At 41.4% G+C, this 25,558-nt stretch overlaps 1 protein-coding gene across 3 annotated transcripts in view; it reads right to left on the bottom strand.

Annotated features, from left to right (window-relative positions):
- Positions 1-476: 476 nt before the first annotated feature.
- The window catches only part of FRMPD4 (FERM and PDZ domain containing 4), an 869,452-nt gene continuing 844,370 nt past the window's right edge, over positions 477-25,558 (bottom strand). The window contains exons 10-17 of one of the 3 annotated variants that reach the window (XM_025372627.1): positions 22,688-22,824; positions 20,423-20,549; positions 17,973-18,062; positions 17,221-17,403; positions 14,267-14,405; positions 7,758-8,822; positions 6,095-7,384; positions 477-4,478 (exon numbers count right to left, since the gene is read on the bottom strand). In XM_025372627.1, coding sequence (XP_025228412.1) covers positions 4,474-4,478; positions 6,095-7,384; positions 7,758-8,822; positions 14,267-14,405; positions 17,221-17,403; positions 17,973-18,062; positions 20,423-20,549; positions 22,688-22,824 — 3,036 coding nt within the window. In that variant the 3' untranslated portion in view covers positions 477-4,473. The remainder of the gene's footprint in view (positions 4,479-6,094; positions 7,385-7,757; positions 8,823-14,266; positions 14,406-17,220; positions 17,404-17,972; positions 18,063-20,422; positions 20,550-22,687; positions 22,825-25,558) is intronic. The other 2 variants (XM_025372626.1, XM_025372628.1) reach the window with 2 other exon arrangements.

Here is a 25,558-nt window from a genome sequence, read left to right as displayed (position 1 = left end):
GGTTTATAGGGGACTTTTACTTTCTCCATCATTTATTTCTGTAATATTTGTTTGATACTATTAAGGAATTTCCGATTTTTAAAATGCAAAAATGTCATTATGGTTATGTTTAAAAGTTCTCACAGGATATTCTTACTGAAATATTCATGGGCTAAGCACTGTGATGTCTGGACTTGCTTCTAAATCATACAGTGGGAGAGGAGGTGGGTAAAAATACGGAAAATAAGATTAGACATGAATTGGTACGTAATGAGTCCACATGAATTCATATGATTGTGTCTACTTTTGTTTGAAAGATTTGTGATCAAAGATTAATAAAAATGGTAGGAGACAAACTTGGCAAAGTAGACTGGGGACTAAATGTAAAGAACCGTGAGTATAAGGAAGGTTTATTCTCTAGTTCAGTGCTCTCCAGATTTCAGTGAATGCAACCCTACCTGCGACAATATTGTTACATGCATGCACCAGTCATATGCTTATTTATTCATTCATTCATTTATTTATTTAAAATTATATACATGTACCATTGTACTATTATGCCATTATAAAACATACACAAACATAAAAAAGCTAGATAAAAATAAGCACAAGTATTGTTCTAATATGTTCTTCCTACACTCTATGGACCTGGACCCCAGTTAGGAGCCCCATGCTTTGTGAATGTGGGGGCCCCTTGAAGTTTTCTGAATAGCAAAGAGTTTATTTATAAGAAACAGAAACTTACTGGCGCAGTAATGGGAGGTTGATTAGAAGGACCCAGAGCTACTTCCCTGAGGCTTCTCAAAGAACTCGAATGGACTGGGAAGTTGTTCTAACTAGATATGTGACTTGAACAAGGATGGTCACTTCCTTGTACCCTTCTTTTACATATATGCAATACACATAATGTGTTCTGCACACAGTCAGGATACAATATGCATATAAAACAAACAAACATTCCCCCACATATTATCTTGGGTAGTATATTTAACACAATGATTATGATGATAATAATAGCTAACATTAATTGAATACTTACTCTCTGCCAGGTATTGTGGTAAGAACTTTACATACACATTTTTACTCAAAAATCATGACAACCCTATGGAAATCAATCTTATAATTGACTTTATTTTATTATGAGGAAATTGAGACTAGAAAAAGTAGCTTTCCCAACACGAAAGGGCTAGAAAATGGCAGAGTCAAAATTTAAATAAGATGTTTCTGACCCCAAACCCCATATCCGTAACAACTCATCCATATTGCCTCCAGAGAGAATAGTGTCCAAACCAGCAGATTGTTGTGATGATTAAATGAGATAATATAGTTAATATGCTTAGCACACTGTCTGACATAGGGCACACATCCTATTAATAGGTTAGGATTTTAGTACACAGAATGATATTTACTAAGATTTTCCACAGTAAACACCACTAATATCTCTCAATATCAAAACACCAATATTTATAATTATAATTGTAATGAAATAATGTTTTATTATTTAGTTAAACATTATTTATAATAACACACGCCTAAACTCCTTTCCTTTGCTGCCATCCATAACCACGTGTGGCTTTTGTTGTTGAGTCCCTGTGGAATGGCTGACTAGAGAGAGATTGCAATTGTGGACTGTGTTATGCCTCCTTCTCAGTAGGCTACAAAAGTAGAAATATTTGCACCTGGTGTACTCCCGTCGTATTCTTAAGGAGCCACCTGTCTAAGTAGGAGTGCATGTAACTTGAGCACTGAATGACCCAGGAAATATATATATACATATCGATTTTATTTTATGACTGCAGGGTACTTTTAGAGATGTGACAGTCCTGGAAAGTTCTTTGCATTCCATTGGTTTCACTTGAACTGGTCAAATATACCACTTCCATTTCTTTCTTTTTTTTTTTTTTCAGATTTCATATTTTTATCAGCCAATCCAGATTAAGTATTTATTTAATAAATACTTAACTCTTTACTCATGGTTCCCATGGTTACAGTAGCCATTTCTCCCTGATTTTCTGGAACATCCAAGATTTGAGATTTTGTCCCAGTACTACGCTGTAATTCCAAATTTGATTGGCAGCCTTAGCCTCTGTAGAGGCGGTGATGCATGAAGCCCTATGTTGAGAGCTGTGATCTGAGATGAGACTCACAGGTGCTGGTGTGTGGTCTGGTCTACATCACTGAATCAATACTTAATTTTGATGATCATTAAATGTTCCTTTTTGTAAGTTTGCAAATACTTTACTAAATGTCCCATCATTCTAAAGGGAATTTTAAATTTCATAGTTGAGTTGGGGTGAGGGGAAGATAATGTCTTTGGTTTGTAGATTTTTGACATTTAGTCAAAGCAGATCTTTCCATCAAATAATTAATTTTGGCATTATTAATTCCATACATTTTATGTAATGAGATATTCTATAACTCTAGGTATTACCTAGGAAACTGCCCATCATCCCCTCTGTTCTTCTCCCTGGGAAGTTTTTTAAATGCTAGAAACACTGTGAAGAGCATTTGTGCTGACACAGTAGAATCCACCCCCACCAATTTGTAGCCCAAATAGCAAAAACCCAAATTAAATATGTGGGATTCTTGGAAGAAAGCATCCAGTAACCAAATACTATGAGCAAAAAATTAATTTATTACAGATATAGTCTCTAGTAATTCATAATAGCTTCTTGAATTTTAAATGTCTTTTTGCTATTTCCAATGCTTAAAAATCATAATTTTAAAACATAAGTACTGTTTTATATACATTGTGATTTCTTTTCTTTTCTCTCTCTTTTTTTGTTTTTTGTTTTACATCTAAATATGAATGATGTGATCTCCAAGTATCTACTTGGAAAGAAAGGGGATAGGATTCATTGTTTTGCTCTAACATGGTAGAATTTAAAATTTCACATCATATACCTGGAGTTTTAACTATATGAAAAATAGCCAAATGTCATCACTTTCTTGGATATTTCTTTTACGTGTATATATATGTATAATATAAACAGAATACATCTGATTAGTACATTTCAACATTTCATCAATGTGACTTTTATCTCCTATTTTATATAAAATAACAAAATATACAGAGAGAAGAAAGGAGACATCTGTTCATCATACACACAAAGTAAATAAAAGTTCATGTATGGCTTCGTAAAGGTAGATTATGACGTGACTTCCATATTTATTTGTTTAAAAGCCTCTTGAGAGAACGTGTCAGTGTGCTTACGAGAGCGGCCATGGTGGTTGAGTGTCGCACCGAGAATCCAACATTAGGGTCCCCAGGGTTCTTTCCAGTGGCTGCTTCGGCAGCTTTCAGTAGACAAATGTAATTTATGACCACTTCATCGATCTTCCCTACAATTTCCTGCCGCTGTGTTTCTGAGTTCACGACTTTAACTAATCGCATGCAAGCTTCTGTTAGGCAACAGAGCACTTGAAAGCTGGAAGTCATAGCTAGGAGCATCTCCTCCGGGCTTTTCTCAGCCATCGCCATTTTCCTACAGGCACTTCCCAACTGTCTGGACTCAATGGATAACAGTTGCTTGTACTGAGAAAGTGTAAGGTCGTATGCTTCAGGGTGTGACTCCTCTTTCTTCTCCTTTGTTGCCCTGACGAGACAGAGCAGCTCATTGGCATCATTTTGGGCTGCAAGGAACCCATCAGGCATTGCATATGTGCTCTCCTTTAGGGCATTTATTCTTGCAATCCGGGCATCAAAAGCCAGGTTGCTGAAGTCCAAGTCATCTGGGCCTCGCAGGTCTTCTGCCCAGACCTTCAGCACTGACCCTCTGGATAGCTCCCCTCCTTGCTTCTGAATCGCCACAGCCAGACATGGGCTGCTTGGTTCTGGCGTGGCTTGAGTCATCTGTGGTCTATAGAGGCAAGCGACCTGGACGGTGGCCTCTCCCCTCTCCTCCTCTTCCTCACCATCTTCATCCTGCCCTCGGTTCAGGAAGCAATAGCTGAAGGGTCCCCGGCATCTCCAATTGCTGCCCTCCAGCTTCCGCAAGGGTAATGTCCTATACAGCTTTGAGTCTTTATGAGCCACTGGGGACCTTTTGTGAAACCTCCCCTCGGAGCTCAAGTGCATCGAGCTTTGGGAAAAACTTTTGGTGAGCTTCCTCCCCAGGGGGAGTTCTGCTCGCCTTTCAGAACTGGCCTCCTGTGCTTCTGTGATGCCTGGACACTTTAAGCTGACTGCACCCTTGGTTCTCTCTCGGAAGGTCTCCAAATCGACAGATCCGGAGAGGACACTGCTGCTATGTCTCAGAGCCTTCTGGCTGGGGGGTGTCCTGAGGCTTCCCCCTCTCAGATCCGGTGGCCGCCAGCTCACAGCCTCTCCGTATGCCTGATTTGCTTGGGAGAAATCATTAGGGTCTTGATTTGGAATTGGCACCTTTGATTCCGAGTGAATGTTTGATGGTAGCAGGATGGGATCAGCTTCAGGATGTTGAGACCAAGCTGAAGTCATGCCTCCTCGTCTCTCCTTCCCAGGCTCTGTCAAAGCTACACTAGGGGTAGTAGAAAAACAGAGAGAATCATTAAGCATCTCCTGGGAGGCCATTTTTACTACATCTCTACATGATGTCTGTCATTTCTCAAGGATGTAGTCTGGAAGGGCTGCCGTATGCTAAGGTCACCCTGCTTTCCAAAGGCTGCATCTTGATATCTCATAACAAATTTCCATTTTAATGAATATCAAGAAAATACTGGAATCTGTTATTTCTGGAACTGCTGATTCATTTGAAATTGTCTAGAAATCCCAAACATTTTCAGGGATTTCATGAATTGCCTTGATACCAATATCTATCTATCAAGCTTAGACACAGAAAATAACTATGTATAGATTATTCAAATATATTGAAGATACTAAGTTTCATTTCAAGGGAATTAAGTTAAACCTGGCATCAGTTTCTTTCTTTCTTTTCTTTTCCTTACTTTCTTTCTTTTTCTTTCTTTCCTTTCTTTCTTTTAAAGAAGTGGCCTAATTTAATTAATGCAAATTAACTAAGTGAATCTTTTTAAGAGGACAGCATGAGGTTTGCCTGGTACAAAGTCTGAAGTTGAGACCTTGGGCCAGTTGCTCAACATTTTTTTTCTTTGTTTAAGAAAAGCTGTCATGTGAAGCAAATAATCCCCATCTCACAGAATATTTGTGAGAAGCAAGAGGTAACTCAGGTGAAAGTTCTTTATAAATCATGAAAGATTAAACAGTGTGACTTAGTTTAGAGGTAAATATGCAGTTGGGTGATGAGTTAGGTAATATTCACAGATAACTTTTCCAAGGCAGGTAAAGCCAGTGGTGGGTTTTGAGAAAGTAGAAAATCTTAAAAGAACAGGAATAGAAAATGACCAATATAAGATCTCACTAACTTCTATTGACCTGTATGAAAAAGACACTATTGATGACATAATTTGAAATATGAAAATATGAGAGAGTATCTGCTTTTGCCATATAATGACCAGCCAAGTGGATCAGGAGGGGAATGCATACCATTGAGTGGTGGAGTAGTGAAGGTGGGATACAGAAGGTGGATGTGTTCTTGTTTCTATGTGTGTTTACACTTTATTATTTTGGGGAAAATAAAGCAGCTCATCAGACATAACCTCAAAATCTTCCTGACACTGGGGTATGGCAGAGTAGGGAGGAGTCAGTAAGATTGCTGAAAGGCAAATAATCTCTCCAAACCCCTCCAATCTCCCTGATATCCTGCTCTCTCATTCTTCTTTGTCCCTCAATAATGAAATGGCAGAATTAGAAATCAGATGTCTTGGGAAGAAAATCAAACTGGTATGTGACTCTAAGCAATACTATCATATAACTAAAAGTCACACTGGGCATTGCTAAACATCTGCATTTAGAATTTAGGAAAAAAACATATTGCTCCATCAAATTCTGAAAGCAAACACAGAGCAAGATTATAAAGAGCAAATGCCATTTTCACCTTTGTAATCTTTAGTATTTATTAAATACTAGGGGATCAATGATTGGTACTTTACTGTTCTGTGGCCTTTTAAATTCTACCTTTTACTTTTCTTCCAGACTTTACGTTTGTAAGTTTGTTGTAAATATGGTTTACATGCTCCTGGCATGTCATACAAAGTGCTAAATCCATCATTGCTGTACCTGTGGTTTCCTTAATCTTGGGGAGCCGATGGCATCCATCTCTCAATGTGCCAAACAGGGGTTCGGTGTTAATGGCTGTGTGCAGAGCAGGCACTGTCATTCGTGGACACATCCCTTCTGTCTGTGGGTGCAGTTCCTTAAAGGTGGCTCCGTGGTTGGGAAGCCCAGGGGCTCTCTCCTCTGAAGGAATGTAATTCACGCCTTTCCCAGAAGCGTCAGGAATCAAGTGCTTCCCTAGGGAGGGGCAGAGCGGCGACTCCACGGGTGTGGCGCAGGCACTGCCGCTGCTGCCCGTGCCACAGCCTGCATCCACTGAAGAGCCTTGGGAGCTCTGCAGAGAAAAATGGCCCTCGCTTTGCAGCGATGACATCCGCTTGGCCAAGTGGTAGTCACAAAGGCGGGCCACACTGTCATCAGCCTCAGGAAGCTTGGAAGGATGGTCGCAGGTGGACGAGTCAGCGTCCTCTGGGTTATCTAAGTCTTTGGCTGAAGATGCACAGGTCACGTCAGTTAAGAAGTGGTCCCCTTGACCAAGTCCTGAGCCATCACTGGTTTCTCCATCAGGAGCTCCTTCTTCCTTCCCTTCAGCCTCCCTTGCCCCAAGACCAGAAGCTCTTGGAAAGGTTTTCCCCGTTGCTGCTTCTAATCCACTTTTTTCAGCCATCCCGCTTTCAGTGGCCACATACCATCTTTGGCTGTCCTTGCGAAAGGCAGTTCTCTCCAGGTTAAAAGTGCTCAGGTGTTGACTGTCCCGTGAAGACACAGTACCAAATTTACCACTGGCGTCCTCCTCCATCTCTGCCGTTTTGGTCCCCTGCTGTTTTTTTCCTATTGTGTTCCCATTAGGGGGTGCCTTCCCCTCACCATCGGCCAGCTTGCTTTTCCTTTTGCTAGTGCAGGAGTATGCCACCGACCCCATGTGCAGTTTGCTGAAATAGTCAGTGACTGACTTAGTCTCCATGGTTTCAGGCTCCATCTCCATGTGGTCTGAGTGAAGTAACTGCTTAGAAGGCACAACTTTGGGCGGGAGGTCAGTTGCTGGCCTAGCAGCCAGGGTGTGCGAGGACTTTGGAGGCAAGCCCCCAGTGGGGGTCTTGGAGGCCGGGAACTCAGTCTGCTCTTCTGCAAGGGGGTGGTAGCCTTCGTGAGTGGCCAAGAACATGCGGGAGAGGTTTTCTGACTGTTTTTGTGCTGTGGCCAGTTCAGAACTCTCAGTCATTTCAGAAGAGTTAGTTTCATTGCCCGAGTCTGACGAAGACTCAGGACTATAAGCCCGCAAGATGGCTACACCTGCATGCCGTAAAAAACAAGAACTGATTAATGGATGCATCAGAGGCACTTGGAGACATGTAAGAAAATGGGACCCGTTATTACTAAAACAAAATACCAAGTTTTTCCCTTTTCAGTAAGGACTCTGAGTTTATTGCAGTTTTTCCAGAAATGGGGGTGGGGGTGGGGGAGATGTGCCTTATGTTTTTAAAAAAGTAACAACAAAGGAAATTACATACACACAAAAAAACCTATGATGGCAGTTTCAGCACATTTATGAAATGGGACATTTGTGAAATGGAGAACACCACGTAACAGAACTCCAAGGGCAAATGGCTTGGAAGGATGGAATGATATGGTTATCAGTGAATGAATGTAACAATTGTGAAAGAACCTGAATTGTCACTGGTCTGCTGTTCTTCTGACACGGATAGAGTCTCTAGAGCTCCCAGCGTGGAGACAACGGCATTATCCAGTCCCTTCTCACACTTGCCTTCGGCGCTGGTGGGCACAGCGTCAATGAGGGACACGGGGATCTCATCATTTTGCAGGCTGCCGCCTTTCTCCTTGTCCTCGGGGAAGGAAGCTGCCTGGCTCTGAGAGTCCTCTTCATCTGAACTGTCTCTAAAGCCAGGTGGGGGTGCGGCAATGGCCATGTTCAAGGAACGCAACAGGAAGTCATCCTCATTGTCATCACCTTCTGGAGGGGGCAGGGATGTGAGGTCAATGATGTCATCGCTTGACCCAGACAGGTTGAGGATGGCCGGCTGGTTCATCTCCCCCACCACGAGGTCCTCCTCACAGCTCACCTCATCCTCATCCTCTGCGTCATCAGTGTTTTCAGCATAACAGATGTCATGCAAGAGGGGCTCCTCGATCCCCTCCGCAGCCTGGAAGCTCTTCACATCGCCTATGTTTGCATAAACAGAATTTTCCACAAACTGGATGCCCTCTGCCTCTGGAGTGAGATCCAGGCCCTTCATGTCACTGGCACTGCCGATGTAGAGATTTCTCTGCTTCTCCAGCATTTCAGGACTCTCATCTAGTAGTGTTTCATAGCCGAGGGTTGGGGGACTAATACCATCATCCAAGGCGAAGTCTCCAAAAATAAAGGACACTTTAGCTCCTCTCGGAGATTCCTGTGCTTTCTTCAGAGTTTCTGGTCCTGAGAGGGTCAATAGGGACCGCTGAGCGAGACTTCTATAGTCTGCCTCACAGGGGGCCTCCCCGGGCTGGCTCAGCTGCTGGTTAAGTCCATCTGAACTATAGGTGTTGTCTATGTACAAGTGCCGGTGCTCTTTTGGACATATGGTGCTGTCTGTGATCTCCACCGTCTTCTGCTTTGAATCTATGTATGTTATCTGGGCTTCTTGTTCCCCTTCGCCAATAAAGGTGGTCATTTGGGGTATACAGTTCCAATCTGGGCCAAGGAGGTTATGCTTCCCCTTGTTTTCAGTTCCTAAAGAGAAAGAATCATGCAAAGACACATTACTGTACTGTCTGGTTTTGGGTGGGGCAGGGGTGGGGGGGGGCTCGTCTCTGTTTTTTAACTTAATGGCTTGTAGCATCACTTGTGTAAATACAGTTTTTCAACTACCCAAATATAGTACTTGTTGATTTAGGCTTCAGGTGTAAGAATTCCTTGGGTTAGGAGAACCAACCTTAACAAAATTGATACTGCATAAATTGTAATTGCTATGTGATAAAATGTAATACCATCCGGGGGTAGGGAAGTATAGCTTAATTCCACCTGACCCTTGGTTCTATTATTAAAAGGCTTCATTCATATCTACAAATGTAAATATACAACATGCCTTTTACCCTTAAAGGTGAGATTTCAATAGGCCATTATTCCAGAACATTAATTGTTCTTTTTTTGTAAGGTGAGATCTAATATTCCCTACTTCGTGAAGGAAGATATTGAATGTTTTCCTCATTGAGTTCAGAGATAGTCAAGGATTGTCAGAGTTTTGCCATATGGGAAATTAAAATAAATATTGTAATGATAGTACAAAACTTCTATCTTCAGTCTTTTGATATCCTAGTAGATGTTAAAATATTCATGTATAAATGTCAGCATGCATGCCTGTGTGTATGTGTGTGTGTGTATAAAATGCATAAGGTGGAGTGGTCACAGGTAAGGTACTTTTCTCTGTAATTTCTAAGCATAATTAATATTTAGATTAATTTCAATTTTTGTTTGTATCACGAGAACTCCTGAAAATTTGTTTCATGTTCCTCATGGATTAAAATTACAAAACCCCAATTTAAATACTATTAGTTTGTTTGCTCTTCAAGCATCTTTCAATCTGGAATTTTGATGCGGAGATTTGTTCTGATATTTAACAAGACAGAGAACTGGGTCATTCTGTTGATATTGCCTTATAGATTCCAGAGGCAACATTTTGAGAAAATTTTAGGGCCATACTATTCTCCCATCCATTCCCTCAAATTGTCCCCTGCACAAGTTTGGCTAACTGACATCAGATGTGCAAGACATATGGGAAAAAAGTGCAGTTTTACCAAAGAGGTTTTTGCTCCCGGCAAATCATGCAATGGACTTAATGCTGAACAGTGTTCATGGTCATTTTTAATAAATTCATGTATTTTCATGAACAATAAGAGATATAATTTTGAAGACATTGAATTATACACTAGCCATATTTGCATCTTACCTTACAATAAATAAACCTTGTGGGGGGTCAGCATTATTTTATTAACAACAACAATTTAGATTATGACTGGGTGTGCACGTCGGGGGAACTGTGTGTGTGAGTGTGGATTGTTGCAGGAGGAAGAGTAGTTCAGCAAAGTTGCATTGTAATGCAGGTTTAGGGCTTGGCAAATATTTTCTGTAAAGGGAGGCCCAGATAGTAAATATTTTGGTTTTGTGGGCCAACCATTCAATTGAGCAACTACTCAATTTAGCTGTTTTAATATGAAAGGAGCCATAGATGCTACATAAACAAATGGGTATATGAGTTGAATGGTGGCCCCCAAAAGATATGTCCACTCTGTGAACGTGACCTTATTTGGAAAAAAGTGTCTTGCAATGTCAAGGATCTTCAGATGCGATTATCCTTAATTATCTGCATGGGCCCTAAATTCAATGGCAGAGAGAGATTTGGGCCACACAGAGAAGAGGGGAAGGCCACGTGAAGACAGCGGCAGAGACTGGAGTTAAGCAGCCACAAGGAATGCTGGCCACCAGAAGCAGGAGGAGGTAAAGAGAAATCCTCCCCTAAAGCCTGTGAAGGGAGCATGGCCCTGTCAACATCGTGGTTTTGAACTTGCGGCCTCCAAAACTGTGGGGGAATAAATTTATGTTGTTTAAAGCTCCCAAGTTTGTAAGAATTTGTTCTAGCAGCCTTAGGAAAGTAAAACAATGTGTGTGGTTGAGTTCCAATAAAACTTTATTTGCAAGAACATGATTTGGCCCATTGACCATAGTTTTGCCAACTCTGGTTTAGATGAACAAGAAAACTGAATAGGTCAGCAGGCTCAAAGCAAGTTGATGGATACTTACTAAGACCCTCCTAAAGCCCAGAGATGCATACATATCTGGGGCCAGGGATTTTGAAAGTGCTTGAAGCCTAATTTTCAAGATAGAGAAGAAGAAATGGGGGCTGTTTCTTATTAGAGATCTTGACTAAGATCTGGGATCAATTTGAGGTGAGAATAAAATATGTGCTCAATCTAGCTTCCTTCCAGAAGGGTCTACTGATTTGGCTTCCTGGAATAATTTTGGAGACATGGAAGAATGTGTGTTGGGAGCTGGGGTCTATTCTGTGGCCCAGTCTCCTACAGTGGAAGGAGAGAATGGACTAGAGAAGAACTGGCCTGATGGAACTTCCACTCTGTATTTCTTGGCTGTCAGATCTTTTGGGAGTTTCTGAAGAGAAGAGAGTACTTTCAGCACTCGCTGGCTCTCTCTCTCTCTCTCTCTCTCTCTCTCTCTCTCTCTCTCTCCCGCCCTCTATCTTTGAGAGTGGGGATAGGTATGTGAAACTGGGAGAAATGATGGTGAGGCTGAAGTTCCATTCTTTCCCCACAGTAAGAATACTTTTTGTAACTATGTTTTTGCCTCTTTAAGTTCTGTTAAAACTTACGTTGTGGGTCACTATGAATTGGACAGAGTGGAGACCCTTATTACTGTAATCATGTTTAGAATAGTAGGTTTGGTTTTCTTCATACACCTCTACAATCTTTACAGTCTATGAGGAAAGGATTTATTTTCCAGATAAACTTTAACATTTGAAAATAAAATTTGAAAAAAAAAACCAAAACTGGTTTTCCAATGGGAAACAATTGTGTCAAATTGCTGAACAGCTCTTTGGAATTTCTTTTCTTTTCTCTTTTTTATTTTTTTTGTTTTTTAGACACAGGATCTTGCTTTGTCATCCAGGCTGGAGGCTGGAGTGCAATAGTGTGCTTGGCTCACTAAAGCCTTGACCTCTCGGGCTTGCGTGATCCTCCCTCCTCAATGTCCCAAGTAGCTGGGACCACAGGTGTATGCCACCACACCTGGCTAATTTTTAAATTTTTTTCATAGACACAGTGTCTCACTTTGTTGCTCAGGCTGGTCTCAAGCTCCTGGGTTCAAGTGATCCATCCGCCTTCAACTCCCCAAGTGCTGAGACTATAGGCATGAGCCACCGAGCCCAGCCTTCTGTGGAATTTCGAAGGTCAGCATTAAATTGCTCTAAATCTCCTAGCTCAATGAAAACATGTGGTCATAAAAATGTTTACTGCCAAACCCAGTGCACGTCTATCACCTCCTTTTTGTTCTTTCTTTTTCTGTATTTATTTTTAAACATTTGTGTCTCTCAGGAGCTTTCTTTGCCACATGTTCTGTCTTTCTCTCCTTTCTGTGTTTCTATTACTTTCTAATTTATTTATTTATTTATTTTTGAGACAGGGTTTTGCTCTGTCACCTAGGCCAGAGTGTAGTGGCGAGTCATAGCTCACAGCAGCATTGACCTCCTAGGCTCAAGGTATCCTCCCACCTCAGCCTCCCATGTAGCTAGGACTACAGGCACATGCCACCACGCCTGGCTCATTTTTGCATTTTTTGTAGAGATGAGGTCTCCCTTTGTTGCCTAGTCTGGTCTCAAACTCCTGTGCTCAAGTGATCCTCCTGCCTCAGCCTCCCAAAGTACTGGGATTACAGGCATGAACCACTGCACCCGGCCTCTATCTCTGTCATTCTCGGTTCTTTCTGCCTCTGGTTTTTTTCCTTTTTTTTTCCCACTGCAAATTATTAATAGAAATGCTGAGCATCATTATAGATGATGTACCTAGATTATTTTTCTAACCCTTGCAAGCTAGTTTTTTAACCCCATTTTACAAATGAAGAAACTCAAGCTTAGAGAAATTAAAAAAATCAGACACCTCAAGATGTGACTGGATTAAATTTCAGATTTATTTGACTTGAAAGTCCAAGTGTTGCCTTCTATCATACTTTATCCATCACTTCCTGTTTCTAGCTTCCCGTTTTCTATGACTGAGCTGCTTCCACTCACCTGGCCATCATAGTAAACTGTGTGTGAGTCTTTATGTGTGTGTAAATGTGTCCACATATTGCAATATATTTATGGAATAAAGTTTGATGTTTCTGCTCAATTTAACAGTGAGAGAACTTCCTTCCCTTTTTTTCTCCCCTCATCTTCTCTGAGAAATACCGGGGCCGGGGGGAGGGAGAAAAAAAGAGAAACAACAGTAAAATTTGTTTGTAAGAATTCCCCTTTCTTTTAAAAGAAACCCCAATTATGGAACCTCTGATTATAATTTTTTTTTTTAAACGGGTCAGTGACTGTGCCTAGAATGGTGGCATCTGTCCATCAGTAACATTTACTAAGCATCCACTGTAGATGGAGTAAAATGCTTAAGTAACTGAAGAAAAAATGTCCTAAAACCAATGAAAACCACCTACTGTCAAAGGATAATCAATTTAACATTTGCAGCCTTCCCTGTCCTCACTGTGGGGATCTTTTTTGCTGTCAAGTAGGTGAACTGAATTATTTGATGTCTTTGCCATCTCGGTGCTCCTATTATGGATCCAAGGTGGCTGCCATGGTGGAAAAATTTTCTTCTAGTGTCCCCAGGTCCAAGTGCTAGGCAATAACCACGTTTTCCTGTTTGTAAAATTCCCAGAATCCTGGGCATAACTCTGACTACAGAGAGGAGTCCTCCCAGACCCTTGGGCCTAGGACACCTTCAGGAGAGACCAGCCCTAAAGCAGAGGCTCACAACTCATGTTCGGGCATTCCATCATTAGTCCTCTGGCCCTGACCTCTGTAAAAGTAAGGCCATGAAAACCCAACCATAGAGACTTTCATGATAATAAAATCAAGGTTGGAGCAAGCACCCTGACACTTCTGAGTGATGTGTCAAATGTGGTGAGAAATCAGCATTTTTCTTTTTAACAATTAGCCCACATTAGAGGTATCTGAAGGCTTTTTGCATTGAATTTGGACATTCGATTTTTTTGTGGGTACAATTTTAACTTTAATTTTAATTTTTATTTATTTGTTTATTTTGAGACGGAGTCTGGCTCTGTCGCCCAGACTGGAGTGCAGTGGTGCAATCTCAGCTCACTGCAACCTCCGCCCCCCAGGTTCAACCGATTCTCCTGCCTCAGCCTCCCGAGTAGCTGGAATTACAGGCACATGCCACTATGCCCAGCTAATTTTTGTATTTTTAGTAGAGACGGTGTTTCACCATATTGGTCAGGCTGGTCTTGAAAGCCTGACCTCGTGATCCGCCTTGGCCTCCCAAAGTGCTGGGATTACAGGCGTGAGCCACCGCGTCCGGTCTTAACTTTTCAGAAAACATCCTTTTTATTGTTGTTAGGTGGGGTGTTTGCAGGGAGGTCAGTGCTTCATGAGTTCAGGAAGAGAATACCTGTTTCCTGGGTCGCTGTGCTTTTCTTGTTGGCCATGTTAAATATCGACCTCCTGGAATCAACAAGCAGTCGGTAGTATCCAGCCGTTAAGCAGGCCAGGTTCATGGCATCTGAGGATTCCATCAGAAGTGTGATGGGCTACACAAAAGAACACTTTGGTTAAAGCCATCCATTCTTAACATCCCTGGAGTGTCAACGGCTGCATTTATGCTTATGGAAAAAGGAGTTATTGAACAAATATTTCATGGGAGAAACCCAAGGCAGGAGAAAAAGCCAAGGATAACACAAAGTGCCTTACTGAAAAACATTCAGGACACACCCTCTAAAAAGCCTGGACATTTTGAATCTCTTCCAAGTCATATATATGTCTATCTATCTATCTGCCTGCCTGCCTATCTGCCTGCCTATCTATCTATCTATCTATCTATCTATCTATCTATCTATCTATCTATCTATCATCTATATTTGAGACAGGATCTCACTCTGTCGCTGAGGCTGGAGTGCAGTGGTGCAAACTCGGCTCACTGCAACCTCCACCGCCTGGGTTTAAGCAATTCTTAATGCCTCAGCCTCCTGAATAGCTGGGATCACAGGCATACGCCACCGCGCCAGGTTAATTTTTGTATTTTTAGTAGAGACGGGGCTTCACCATGTTGGCCAGGCTGGTCTCCAACTCCTGATCCTAAATGATCTGCCCACCTCAACCTCCCAAACTGCTGGGATTGCTGGTGTGAGCCACCGCAACTGGCCCCCAAGTCATATTGAAATGAAAGAAAAATGAGATTGTTTTCTTCCCAAATAGTTAACATTTTTAACATTTAAAAACAATTAAACATGTTAAACTGGTAAATTAACATTAACTAGTTAAGTTACCCGTTACCTCAGTTACCAGCAGTGAACTCACAATCTGAAAATTACAGGAAGATTAAGTTTTGGGTTCACGGTGTAAATTAGTGTTAAAGAGAGGTAAAATTTAAGTGGAAATTACTGCTAAGATTGAATGAAAAGTGCCAGAGATCCAGTAAAAAGTTGCTTCTAGAAGAAGTAGTAAATTTACAGGAGCATAAAACAGATGGGAGTTGAGAAAAGGCCTTACTAAAACTCTCTTGAAACAATGAGGTTATTATACAATTGGACATGGATTTGGGGCTTATAGGGAAAAAAAAAGTGTTGGATGAAGCAATTTTTCTCATTGAGTTAGGAAGAGTGTATTCTTGTTGAAAAAGAAAAGGTGAGAGAGAGAGAAATAAGGAAACAAGAAAAAGCAGATATGAAGAGAGGCGCGAAGACAGCAAGACAGCAGATCTCTTGCTTTCACTCCTAGGTATAGGACACTGGGGGGATTTAGTGCCCCCAGCTGGTAGAATTTAACTTCCCTGACAAAGCGCCTGTACTACTTGTTGAACTGCTTTTCCTTCCACTTCAGTTGAGGTCTCCCCTCGGCCTCCAAGCCACCGCATCATTATTTTATATAGGCAGGACACCATTGGCCGGACACAGCACTCATTTCTGTTTAGGACAGATTATCTCTGTCATCGAATCTGTAATAATTGCATCCAGTTCAACCTTTGGTCCACCTTTCTCCGTGATGGGGCTATTTCTCTCAGCCTCTTTGCTCATGGAGTGGGATGGGCATTCCAAGTCTATCCTCCCTCTTTCAGCTAGCCATGAAGTCATCTGGAACCCTCTGGATGCAGCCCATGAAATCCCACAGGCCACAGCCAGCATGTTTGAGTTCTACATTCCGTCTTTCGTGATCATCTATTCCCACTGCAGAGCTCTCTGGGGTATTCTGATGTGCTTTGTAGAAACACTTTGCCACATTCTCAATGGCTGTCAATCCATTCCTCCCACACCAGCACCCTAGTGGGGATGCAGGTAGGGCTGGGTCTTCCATGACTATTCTCAGAGCACCTTCCAGGCTGGTGTTGTCTCCTTTGTGGAGTCACTATCTCCCTTTGTTCCAGTGCCTTTTCTTCATAGAAATAGTAGAAATATTGCCATTGCCAAAATCCAATAGCTCATCTCTACTGGAAAAAGAAGGTGGAGACCAGGAACCTGGACTATTTCCTATTCTCTTTTGGGAGTAGAGTTTTGCCCTTTGTGGACCATCTCAGATTTTTTTTTTTTTTTTGAGATGGAGTCTCACTCTATTACCCAGGTTGGAGTGCAATGGCACAATCTCGACTCACTGGAACCTCCATCTCTGGGTTCAAGTGATTCTCCTGCCTCAGCCTCCTGAGTAGCTGGGATTACAGGTGCGTGCCACCACGCCCGACTAATTTTGTATTTTTAGTAGAGATGGGGTTTCACCATGTTGGTCAGCCTGGTCTCGAACTCTTGACCTTGTGATCCGCCCGCCTTGGCCTCCCAAAGTGCTGGGATTACAAGCATGAACCACTGCGCCTGGCCAGATTTTTGTTTTAAATGGAATGGCTATGACATTCATAGGAGCCAGATGTTCAGTCAGTACCAGTTGTTACCATATGAGAAGACAGATGAACTAAAATATCAAGCTTTTCCAAATGAATACACACATATGGACCCAACCTAAGCAAAGGGAGTGAGAATTCTAAAGAAAGTTGGGGAAAATCTCCCTCTTGATTTGAGTCATATATTCTAGAAAGTTAGTTCAGAAAAGTTTCCCCTACTCTAAAACTAGAAATCACATTTTCTAAAGTCAGAAGGGACCTAGAAATTATGTAGCTTGCTTTCTCATGTAGGAATAAAAAAATTGAGCCCAGAGAAGTATAGCGACCTGTTCCCAATCACACAGCAATTTAGTGAAGACTGGAGCCCTCAGGCCTGAGTTGGGTGGATTATTTTCTGCACCACATTGCATCTGTGATGCTCTGCACACATTGACTTTTGCCTGCCTTGTAAACATCTGCAGTGTCATCAGAAATTAGCTGTTTACAGCAAGGTCATGTGTATCAACATCTGAAACACTTGCCTTCACATCTAGCACGTGGAGTTCCACCCGCACCAAGCTCTCCTCCTCGGAAAACATTTCAATCCTGTTGACGTGGCTAAAGTCGGCTAAAAGAGCCACCAGGTTGGTTTTGGTGTTGATGACATGGCTTATGCCATACCGGGGCCCAACCAGGAGAGTCACTTCCGAGCGCTTTTCCGCCTGCTGAGAAAGAGAAGTTGACAACATAAAAATACTGAACCTCTGAAATACCATGCCAACTTGAACCAACGATCCTATTTTTATAAGATTACATTTTCTTTAGAAAGTGTTTCTGGGTCATACTGTACTAAATCATCCAATTAGAAGAACCAGATACATGACTGATTTGAGGCTCTGATAAATTATGAGTAATTAGAAAGTAAATGTTAAAGCACAGTATGTTCATAATCATAAGATGCTTTTAGAAATGAGGTTTGTTTTTTCTTTTTGGTTTTCCTTTTTTCACTGTGAAAGCAACTTCTGGCTCAGTGATTTAAAAGAAGGCCATTGTTAGAATCCTTTGATTCTCTTGGTTCTTCACATTTCTTTTTCTAGGGCATTCTGCAGTGGTGTTATCTAGTTTAACAGTTCTTCTGATATTTTCAGACTGTTGTGAAGTTGGTTAGAAATGAAGGCTGGAGAAGATTCACAGCTGATTTGCTTTTGTCATCAGAGGTGGAATGAGCTGCTGTGGCTTCCAAGAGAAAGCAAAAACAAAACAAAACAAAACAAAACAAAAAGAAACAAATTACCACTAATGTTGCCTTGAACACACGGCCCCCATACAATCGCAGGTCACTGAGGAACTTGAGATAATGGACCTTGGCTTGTAGTGCAGAGAGCTGAGGAGAGAAAAGAAACCTCAGGTGTTAACTCTATTGGGTATGACTCCATTTCAGCTGGAGACCAGCAGAAAACAAGGCTAAGATAGAAGGATGATTTTACTGCTGAAAAGTTGAGATGTGACAAAGACTCTTCATTAGGAATAGAATTGCTACATATTTGGTTTCCTGATGAAGGACTGGAACATAAAATCAAGATTCACATCTTATTCATTAGAGGGTCAATGTATGGGGCACTCATGGGTATAGATATGCTGTGCCGGGCACTCAACAAGTGAGAACAAGACCATAAAATGTTCCATTGAACATCTGCTCACTGGGAGATTTCAAGAAGTGAGAGGAGCCTTCTACTTGCAATTAGGGACAAAGGTGAGGTGTCTACATATATTCCCATTGCACAAGAGACTCACCTGAATGTAGACTTTGTGGGAATCATTTTGAATACGCACCTGCAATCTAGGCAAAGCCTTCTAAACAGGCCCTTTACACTTCCCCTCTCAAGTTTCTTCCAGTCCTTGCAAGTTTTCGGGGGAAATGAACTTTCTGAGATCCAATCATTGTGGACATGTTTGAACTTGCTATATAAGGCTCAGTTTTATTAATTCAACTTGGAAAATCTGTTGAGTTTCACGAATGATTTATAAATGAAATTTTATCCAGATGAAAGTTATCTTTAGAAAGACTTAAAAATGTAGGTTCCCATATCACTAAAAACAGTATTTGATTTAAAAAAAAAAAAAAAAAGGTCAATGTTTCATACTGAATGTGCCAGGGATTTTTTATTAAGGTTGAAATTTTCCAACAAGGTGTAGATCACCATTAAGTGGCAATGACCATAAAATTCTATTTTCAATTGCAGATGACTTGCCAGCTTATTTGTTAACTATACCTGAAGGAACTGCTCTTTATATAATTGTTACTTAGCACCATTCATCCATCCTACTTCTTTAAAAAATGCAAAGCATTTGCAAATTGTTTTGAAAGCAAACTATTCACTCTTGGCTAGAAAAACAACCTTTAAAGGACAGTGATGGATAAATGGATAGATTGATTGATCTTACAGCAGTTATCCAAATTATGAGTGGGCCAGGCTTGGAAGAAAAATCACAAGTCAATTATAGAAATCAGCTTCCAGCAAATCAGAACTGAAGTTAAGAACTTGACCCGCATTGTCTTGCTACATCTCTGTAAGCTGAATGCTCAACTGTGATCAAAGATACCCTTCCCATGAAATTGGGAAGTGAGTTAAAGGTGGCTGATAGTGTGGTGAACCTGATTATACTTAAAAAACAAACAAACAAAACAAACAAAAAAAAACCGTCATGGGGTGTGGAGGGGATAGAAATAAATGTGCCTTACCCAGTAAAAACGACTTAAAAAAATCAGACACTAAGACAAAATAATTCTCCATGTAAACAGTGATTTGTATTAGAGTCACACAAATTTCTCCAGCTAATATCAATTGGAAAGTGTTCTTCGGTTAGAAGACTGCGTCCAATTTTATAGATTCAGTATTTTAAGGCTCCTTCTCTTTCTGGTTCCTGGAATCTTTTGCTTTTTATTACCTATAAACTATACCTCTCTTTTCTGACCAACAGTATATTTTAAAATTTCCTTTGTGTTTCTTTTACTTAATGAAAACAAAACAAAAGCATAAAAAGATTTTAACACTAATGATGGTGAATGACAGCAATAATTTTATCTTCCCTCTAAAGGTAGGTTTGAATCCAATGTTTGTCAATAGGGGTGATTTTGTTCCCTGGAGCACATTTGGCAATGTCTGGAGACATTTTTGTTTGTCACGATCATGGGAGGGTGCTACCAGCATCTTGTGGGTAGAGACCAGGGATGCTAAATATCCCACAATACACAGGATGTTCCCCGTAACTCCCTAACAAAGGATGATCTGTTCTCAAATGTCAGTTATGCCACAGTTGAGGATCCCTGGTTTAATGAATGTGATCTCTGGCCTGCAGGGCCTCTTGCTGGCTGTTGTGCATTTAAGCTGGTCTGAGCAGTAAGCAATTGCATGATTGAAACATAGAATTATTTCACAATTCTATCTTCTATTCACAAGTTCTCAGAGGCTATGCAAACTTTTCCTGGATGGGCACATGAACACACACCTGCCCCCTACAGTACGGAGTCCATAACTTGTGAGAAATAAATAGGTTTCTGTATGAATACTTATTTTTCATTAGTGTTAGAAATATGTTAATAGTTAGAAAAAAGTTACACAGTGTTACTGCTTCTGAAAATATGGTACTAAGTATTTTATTCATGAGCTAATTTTAAACATTTAAAAAAATGCATTCAAGCCTCTCTCTTTATAATTTTCTATTAAGATGCAAATGTGATACCTTTTTACCCGGTGGTACCAAGTTTTGATTTGCTTTGACAAGGTGTGAAAGTGCTTTCTTTATGTTCTTCTCTTTCATGCTTTGCAGCACAGCAGAGGGAAGAAAAGTCTCTAATCCCCATTCTTTTCTGCAATAAAGAGCATATCTTTAATTTCACATTCTTGTGATGATGAGTTATCTAAGACAAAATGGTGCTCTGATGTTTGTTGGAACAAATGAACCCTTGGTAAGGCAGAGAATGGAGACAAGTCCCCAATTAAGGAAGTAACTTTTAGTTTGCACTCAGGACACACACTACTTGGTCATTAATACGTATGTTTGCATTTAAAAAGAAATCTATTCCTCACTCTATAGAGACAATGCTAAGGAGGCATTTGGAGCCAATGTAAAGTGAAGAGACATTTTGTCCAACCAACTTCTGAATCTCTTCAAAGTCACTCACATATCCGAGTTTGTATTTCCAACACCAATTTCTCTCCATCCCTTTGTTGATTTCTATTCTCCAGTCTCCCTGTCTGCTCACATTCTTTCTCTCTTCTCTTAGAAGAATGGATGCAAGTCCTTCATGTCCCCAAACCATTCTTCCCTGTCCCTCCCCTCCTCCATGGCTATTTCTCTAGGCACACACAATTCTTTTGTCCTAGCCAGTTCATGTCTAACTCCTTCCATCAACATTTCTTGCTGGTGGTGTGGAATTGGGTGTGATTCATGACTCTTAAGTGTGCCCGGTATTGATGTGGAGATGCTGGCATCATTCATGGGTATGGATGTACAACAAAATGACAACAAATGGGACTGGGTTAATACATTTTTACAAAGAGCCAATTTCCCCAGAAATGACTACAACTCCTTTCTTAGAAGGTCCCATATTTTGAATTCTAGGAAATCTATCCTGGAATAGAAATCCTACCCTAGGTTATGTGTCTAATCAGTGTCTTCTAAATTATGTGAAGACCTTCAAGAGGATTCCAGTTACTTCTCCTGTTCCAGGTCCTCTCCAAAGAAGGGTAGGAAGACAACCTACCTCCACTACTTGACCATTCATATTCTTCACTAGTTAAGAATGGTATATTTCATGATTATGTTTTCTTCCTTCTCAACTTGTACTTATTGTCTTTAGCCATCATTTGGCACTACTTATGGGCTATCTTGTAATCCTACTTGTATCATTATTTTAAATAATTACTTTTCTTGTCTTTTTATCTTGTTTTTACAATCAGAGCACAAGTTCCTCAATGGCCAGGAATAGAATTCATACATATTAGTTAGTATTTTCTACTGTCCTAATGTGCTATATAAAATGCTCAATGAATATTTGTTGGTCAAAGGAATTTATGAATGAGAACATTATTATAGACTTTTCAGGATTTTTACTCAAGCCGGATATCTCTGAGACGTTTTTGACTGTACAATGTTCAACCTGGTAAAATGTGGGTACAGAAAGTAGGAAAATAAATGCATTTTAATTGTCTGAAAATCATCTCAGGTTGTGCAGGCCACCTTTTCAAATGGCAGCCAGTTTCACCTGTCCCCAAGAACTTTAGAGAGTGGAAGAGGGTGTGAATGTGTCCAGCTGAGCACAAGATCTCTTTGTGAGCCGAGTCTTTCTCAGGATACAGTCATGCTTATGTGTGGGGAGAGAGAGAAAGCATTTGGAAGGAGTGAACTGAAGGCCTGAGGTTCTCAAATTGCACATGAGGATTTTTCCCTACATGTCAACAGGTGACTGAGAGTTGTCAGAACAGTGGTGTTAAAGTCAGCAAGTTAGAGATTTAATCCTTCCCAACACAGGCTCATGAATTTATTGAGAAAAGCCATTTTGCCCCCTGGTGGGTCAACCTGGCATTGTGGAATTTAGAAAGGCTTTCTAGGCAGCCCATGAGAAGCTTCTTTGGAAAGTGGGATTTTAATTAGTTTATACATCTTTTGGAGGTGAGATTGCAAGCAGGGTGTGGGGTGAGGTCCAAAGCTTTAGCATTACATGTGTTTCCAAACCAAAGCTTGGCTTGGAATCAAGCCCCTTTAGGAATTCAAAAATTTATGCTTCGTTTTAAATATGTCCCTCGTCTTAACTACAATGCTCCAAAGGTGGATTAGAAATGGATCTCTTCTACCAAAAATGAGCATGATATTCATACATTTTGCCACCGGCGAATAAATGCTTTGCCACAAACAAGATCAATTTTGGACAAATAACAAAAATACACCCGGGCTAAGGGAGGCGGCATGTCTGTCTCCGAAATGGCGCTGAGAGTCAACACTTACTCGATGTATTTGAGGGAGATTTTCTGCGTTTGCTTGGTGGTAACGGTTGCAATGTACATTTGTAATGCGGCCAGCCGCAGGGCTATGTCATATTTCAGCTCCGGCCCAAATCGCTCCTGAACCACATCGTTACAACTCTGCGAAGAGACCAGCAGGGGGCACAGTTTGTCAAAGAATGGGCCGCAGCGCGTGGACTTAGAGAACAGGTGACATACATTTCCCCAGAGTGTTTCAACCTTCACTTCCCAGGCAGGGAGGCTAAATGTGGAAACATCTCCATCGTGCTGCTTGGAAACGAGTCAGTATTTAATTGCACACGCAAACACAGAGACCACACAAAACATTTAGCATTCATCGACGAGCTGCTATTTAAATATTTAGCTTTTTGTAAAAACAATTAGGAATTTAGGTATGAAATTTCCAAACACAGGTGCCGCAGCTGAATGCATAAAGCATTGATAGCATAATGTGGCTTCTGGAGTTAGGCTGCCTGAATTGGAATCTTAGGCTTGAAACTTGTTTCTCCACTTCACTGGGGGCACAAACTTGGGCACCTTCTTAATTGTCTGTGCCTCAGTTTTCTCTTCTGTAAATTGGGGATAATACTGCTCCCTGTTCACTGGGTTGTGGTGACGATTAAATGAGTGAACCACGGAAAGTCCTTAGAATCCCAGCACTTTAGGAGGCTCAGGTGGGTGGATTACGTGAGCCCTGGAGTTTAAGACCAGCCTGGGCAACATCGCGAAATCCTGTCTCTACAAAAAGTACAAAAATTAGCTGGGCATGGTGGTGTGTGCCTGTAGTCCCAGCTACTTGGGAGGCTGAAGCAGGAGGATTGCTTGAGTCCGAGAGTTTGTGGCTGCAGTGAGCCTTGATCACACCACTGCATTCCAACCTTGGTGAAAGAGTAAGACCTTGTCAAAAAAAAAAAAAAAAAAAAAAATCCAAAACAAAACCCCTAAAGCTCTTAGAACTGTACTTGGTAGGGTGTAAGCCCTCTTACATGTTTACTACTGTCACCACCAACATCATTCTCCTCCTCGTTATCAGCCACAGCAGCCGCAGGGAGGCAGAATTAGCAAGGCGATTGAGCACAGTGGCTTGGGACTGATACCCACCTGCTCTGGCGTTCTGGCTTTCCCAATGGCTACCTGTGTAGGTGGTTTTAGACCATTCACTTTAACTCTTGCAGCCTCAATGTACTCATCTGTGCAAAGGGGATTCATATTAACTATCTCACTGGAGTGGCTGGAGGATTAGATGAGATACACATCAAGTGCCTTATCACAGCACATTGGTACACTGGATAAGGGGAGCTATTGAACTCCTCCGTTCACTTCAGGGGCGACTGCCCTGCTTTTTCAAGTGCCTGGCTTTCTGGGAGTCATTCCTCCTCTTTCAGTCTTAGTTTATTCATCTGTAGAATAAGGCCACCTATCTCATAGTGTTTGTTGTGGGGATCAAGCTGAAGAGTGGCTGAGAGTGTGTCATCAAGTGTAAAGTGCCGCTTGGGAACAGAGGTTGGCTTTGGAGTAGTATCCTCACTTACTGTTTAGACACAAGGCGGTGAGCTAAGTGCTGCTGGGAAGTGCTGCATTGCTTAGGCCTATTCTACACTTGTGTTCACTTACTTTTGTTATGGGAAACTGGATTCCTGGGCTAGAAAATATGGTATTTAGCTCCTTTCTTATTTCCTTCTTTCTTTATTCTTTGGCTTGCCTCAAGAAGATTTTGTTGGAGCTCAAAAAACAATACCCCAAAATGAAGGCCTCAGAAACAAAAGTTTTTCGTTGACCTTCTCCTGCCCTTCTGTTTTTTATTTCTATTCTCCCTAGAGGCTAGCCATAGAAACTAGAATCCCTCTTCTCCAAGGTGGGTCATAGAAACTAGAACTCCCTTTCCCCAAAGCCAGCCATAAAACCTAAAAATATGACTCTAATTTTCCCTCTGCCCTATCTGTGTAAAAACTGGCCATAAAGAAATTATCTGACCAACATGGTTTGATTGTAGGTCATAAGACTCCCATTCCAGAAAGGGTCCTGCCCCACACCCAGAAGGAAGGAACGCTGCTCAGAGGCCAAGAAGAATCTAGGCCTTGCTAGGTTTCTTCATTCAGTCCATTAGCATTAGCTCAGGCCCTTTTTGTCCAATCCTATTTCTACACAGCTGTCCATACTTTGTGGAACATTAGCATAAAAATGGACAATTTCCCTTGTATCTTTGGGACTTCATTCTAAAGGCTCCCTTTTCTCTAATTCATTTGTCTTTTTCAACTTGATTTTTTAGTGAAACGTCAGGGGGCCCTTGGCCTCAAATGAAAAACGATATCAAGATTTACTTGCCTCCTTTTCAAGAGAAGCATGTTTATAACTGCTTCCTATATTGATTTTACTAAAATAGGAACATGTACCCCCAGATGGCTTCTGCATACAATATTTACACTGTGCACACTCACCCATGCTGCACCGGTGCTATGCCGTGCGTGCATGCTCTGTATCCACATGCCATGGGTGCATGTCTCTCAACCCATCACTTCACTGCTAAGAGTGAAGTCACATTCTCTCCCCTGTTCATCCCTAATATGACCTTCCACCTTTGCTTCTCCTTAAAATCTTAAACCTGTTTGGATTGCACAGTACCCCTTGTCAGAAGTGGGTTTGTCCAGAGACAGGAGATAGGGTGGTCTGATTTAAGGCAGCCTCTGAGAGCAATTACAGGCTGCCATTTTGTTTTGCTAGTCTTGGGTTTACCAGTTATTTCCAAGTGCTCAGGGTTGTCCACATGGGCTCCAAGGGGTTGAGAGCGCAGATAGGGTCATTTTATAGAGTCCCATAAAGGATGGGGTGAGAAAACCATTGGCACAGTGAGGAA

Source organism: Theropithecus gelada, chromosome X (genome assembly GCF_003255815.1).
Source record: "Theropithecus gelada isolate Dixy chromosome X, Tgel_1.0, whole genome shotgun sequence".
NCBI classification, from domain to species: Eukaryota; Metazoa; Chordata; class Mammalia; order Primates; family Cercopithecidae; genus Theropithecus; species Theropithecus gelada.
The sequence above is the reverse complement of the archived record's forward strand: the minus strand, read 5'-3'. Positions and strand labels throughout refer to the sequence as shown.